The sequence below is a fragment of the Narcine bancroftii genome, chromosome 2 (genome assembly GCF_036971445.1).
Source record: "Narcine bancroftii isolate sNarBan1 chromosome 2, sNarBan1.hap1, whole genome shotgun sequence".
In the NCBI taxonomy this organism is placed as follows: domain Eukaryota; kingdom Metazoa; phylum Chordata; class Chondrichthyes; order Torpediniformes; family Narcinidae; genus Narcine; species Narcine bancroftii.
Window position 1 is genome coordinate 361,347,637 of NC_091470.1, and position 4,022 is coordinate 361,351,658.

At 39.5% G+C, this 4,022-nt stretch overlaps 1 protein-coding gene across 1 annotated transcript; it reads left to right on the top strand.

Annotated features, from left to right (window-relative positions):
* The first annotated feature begins 621 nt into the window (after nt 1–621).
* Nucleotides 622–1,581, top strand: LOC138752828 (melanocortin receptor 5-like). Its single transcript, XM_069915457.1, has one exon. The coding sequence runs from the start codon at nt 622–624 to the stop codon at nt 1,579–1,581; it is 960 nt and encodes a 319-aa protein (XP_069771558.1).
* Nucleotides 1,582–4,022: the final 2,441 nt, after the last annotated feature.

Sequence of the window (4,022 nt, forward strand, 5' to 3'; positions counted from 1 at the left end):
GAGGTAAGTTTTTTTTTAGTCAGAGAGTGGTGATAGTGGAAGCAATGCAATGCAGGGGATGGTGGTGGGTGGTACAGTGAAGAGATTCATACAACTCTTAGACACACTGATGTATGAAAAATAGAGAGTTTTGTTTTTTCTTCTTATTTGGGTTTTTTTTTCTCTTTTTTCATATATTGTTATTAATTATATCTTTTTTTTAGAGATAGTTCACACCCTAAACTGATCAAAAAAATTTTTTTTTAATGATATATTTTTATTCTGTAATATTATTGTTTAATATCTCTGTATTAATTCATTACTTACTATGTATTTTTTAATATCTCTTTGAACTGTATGTGTTTATAAATTATAATAATAATAAAAAGATTGAAAAAGAAAGAAAAATAGAGAGTTATTGGCGTGCGGTAGGGAAGGATTAGATTGTTATGGAGTAGGTTTGCATCGGTCAGCTGAAAGACCTGTACTGTGCTGTAATGTTCTATGTTCTATCATCAGACATTTAATTAAATGTTCTTTCCTAACAGGCAATATCAGAAGTAGATGCCCATTTTTCTCATTGAGCACCTCACAGCAAGAGGAGCAGAGCATGACTTCACAGTCATGTTCCAAGAGCTGAGGATGAATTTAACACAGTCTTCCCTGATGAGTCGAACTGCGGCTGAGCGGGTGACAAACGGGACCAAGAACTCTGCTGCGTTATGTGAGCAAGTCAGTGTAGCAGTGGAGGTATTTCTAACGCTGGGTATCATGAGCCTACTGGAGAACATTCTAGTTATTGCTGTGATTATTAGAAGCAGGAACCTGCATTCCCCCATGCACTTTTTTATCTGCAGCCTGGCAGTGGCAGACATGCTGGTGAGTGTGTCCAATGCATGGGAAACGATTGTGATAACTTTGCTCAACAACAGGCACTTGGTTGTCAAAGATAGCTTGGTCAAGCAGGTCGACAATGTGTTTGACTCCCTGATCTGCACCTCTGTGGTGGCATCCATGTGCAGCCTCTTGGCCATTGCCGTTGACAGATACATCACCATATTCTATGCACTGCGGTATCACCACATCATGAGCGTGAAGCGGGCGGCCTTCATTATTGCAGGGATCTGGGCATTGTGCGTCGGATGCGGTGTCATCTTCATTGTCTACTCTGAAAGCCCCACAGTCATCATTTGCCTCGTCACCATGTTCTTCACCATGCTCATTGTCATGGCCTCCCTTTACAGCCACATGTTTCTGCTGGCACGCTCCCATGCCAGGCGAATTGCTGCCCTCTCCTGTGTCAACTCTGTTAGTCAACCAGCCAGCATGAAGGGCGCCATCACCTTGACGATCTTGCTGGGCGTATTCATCATCTGCTGGACTCCATTTTTCCTGCACCTCATCTTCACAATCTCATGCCCCGGAAACCTGTACTGTGTATGCTTCATGTCACATTTCAACTTGTACCTGATTCTCATCATGTGCAACTCGATCATTGACCCGCTCATCTACGCCTTCCGGAGTCAAGAAATGCGGAAGACGTTCAAGGAGATCATCTGCTGCGATAGTTTCAGGGCGACTGATAGTATTGTTGGAAAATGACACCGCACTGAGTGGAAAGGATAGGCCAAAAGGCTAAATGTAAAAGTAGAACAAAGGTTTGATAATAGTTTTAGCAGAACATTTGTATTTGTGAGCTTGTCCCTCCAGCAATAAGACCTAGTGGAGTAGTTCACAACCTTTAATTCCCCCACTCACATTCCACCTTAAGTAATCTCTTATTAACCACAGGGCACCTGCGGCACGGTATGCCAAGGGTGCTCCATGGTTAGCGATATGTGAGTGGGGAAAAGAAAAGATTGAGAGTCACTGTCCTGGTGTTTGGTTTCCATTTTTTGATAGCCTTGCTTAGTTGACTGGTACTCTGAATAACCCAGCCTCGAACACCCTGAACTTCCCATCAAGATTGTCCCTGCATTGAACTTCATCTGCCAAAAGAACAGTGTGAACGATAACCATGTAGGTAAGTGCCGGAGACCTGAAACAAGGACAGAAAATGTTGGAAATACTCAGCAGGTCAGGAAGCATCCATCGTGAGTTCATCTCAGAATGGAGAAGCCTTGGACAACAAGTCAAGAAGGGGGTGGAGTAGGATATCTGGCAACAAGATGGAAGTGGTCACAGAGTCATGTAGAGTGGAAACAGGCCCAAAGACCCAATTAGCCTTCAACACCCACATATGTCCCACCTGCCTATATTTGTCTCATATCCCTCTGAACCCATCCTACCATGTCTCTACACATTGTCCTGAAACACTGCAGTAGTACCTTTCTAAACCACTTCTTCTGGCAGCCTGTTCCATAAGCTTACCACACATCGTGTTAACCCTCAGATTCCTGTTAAATCTCTGCTCCACTCCCCTTAAACACATGTTATCTGGTTCCTGATTCACCTACTCTGGGCAAAAGACTCTGCGTTCACTCCATCTATTTCTCTCATGATCATTTACGAGATCATCCCTCTTTACTTCTTGTATCACTTAGAAGGAAGATCTCTGGGTTTTTTGGTTTGTTGCTTTTTGTAATTTTATTTAATACCTGGTTTAGATCTTCCCAAAACTTTTCCACTTTCTCACATGCCCAAATTGCATGTACTGTTGTTCCCGTTTCCTTCTTAGAGCGAAAACATCTGTCCGATACTGTTGGGTCCCATTTATTTAACTTTTGGGGTGTGATGTATAGCCTGTGTAACCAATTATATTGTATCATATGTAACCTCGTGTTTATTGTATTTCTCATAGTTCCGGAGCATAGCTTTTCCCAAGTTTCATTCTTTATCTTTATGTTTGGATCTTGTTCCCATTTTTGTTTGGGTTTACAGCTTGTTTCATCGTTCTCTTTCTCTTGCAGTTTGATGTACATGTTTGTTATAAATCTTTTAATTATCATTGTGTCTGTAATCACATATTCAAAATTGCTTCCTTCTGGTAACCTCAGCCTGCTTCCCAATTTGTCCTTCAAGTAGGTTTTCAGTTGGTGAAATGCAAACATTGTACTGAGAGTTCTACCATATTTGTCCTTCATCTGTTTAAAAGATAATAATTTATTTCCCGAAAAACAATTTTCTATTCTTTTGATCCCTTTTCTCTCCCATTCTCTAATGGAAAGGTTATCTATTGTGAAAGGGATTAGTTGATTTTGCGTCAATAATAATTTTGGTGGTTGGTAATTTGTTTTTTTCCTTTCTACGTGAATCTTCTTCCAAATGCAGATGGTGCAGTACTGGTGAATTCCTATGTTGCACCAGCTTTTTATCCCACTTATATAGTATATGTTCAGGTATCTTCTCCCCTATTTTATCTAGTTCTAATCTGGTCCAATCTGATTTTTCCCTTGTTTGATAAAAATCTGATAGGTATCTTAATTGTGCTGCTCTATAATAATTCTTAAAGTTTGGTAGCTGTAAGCCCCTTGTTTGTACCATTCTGTTAATTTATCTACCGCTATCCTCAGTTTCTCCCCTTTCCATAAGAATTTCCTTATTATTTTCTTTAGCTCCTTGAAGAATTTCTCTGTTAGGTGAATTGGTAATGATTGAAATAGGTACTGTATCCTTGGGAAGATATTCATTTTAATGCAATTTACCCTTCCTATCAGTGTTAGTGGTAAGTCTTTCCAATGTTCTAAGTCATCTTGTAATTTCTTCATTAATGGCTGATAATTTAGTTTGTATAGATGGCCTAGATTATTATCTAGTTGAATACCTAGGTATCGAATAGCTTATGTTTGCCATCTAAATGGTGAATCTTTCTTAAACTTTGTGAAATCCGCATTATTCATTGGCATTGCTTCACTTTTATTTGCGTTGATCTTGAACCCCGATACTTCTCTATATTCCTTCAATTTCTTATTTAATTCTTTTATTGATATTTCTAGTTCTGTTAAGTATACTATGATGTCATCTGCAAATAGACTGATTTTATATTCCTTCTCTTTTATTTTTATCCCTCTTATTTTATTTTCTGTTCTTATCAGTTCTGCCAG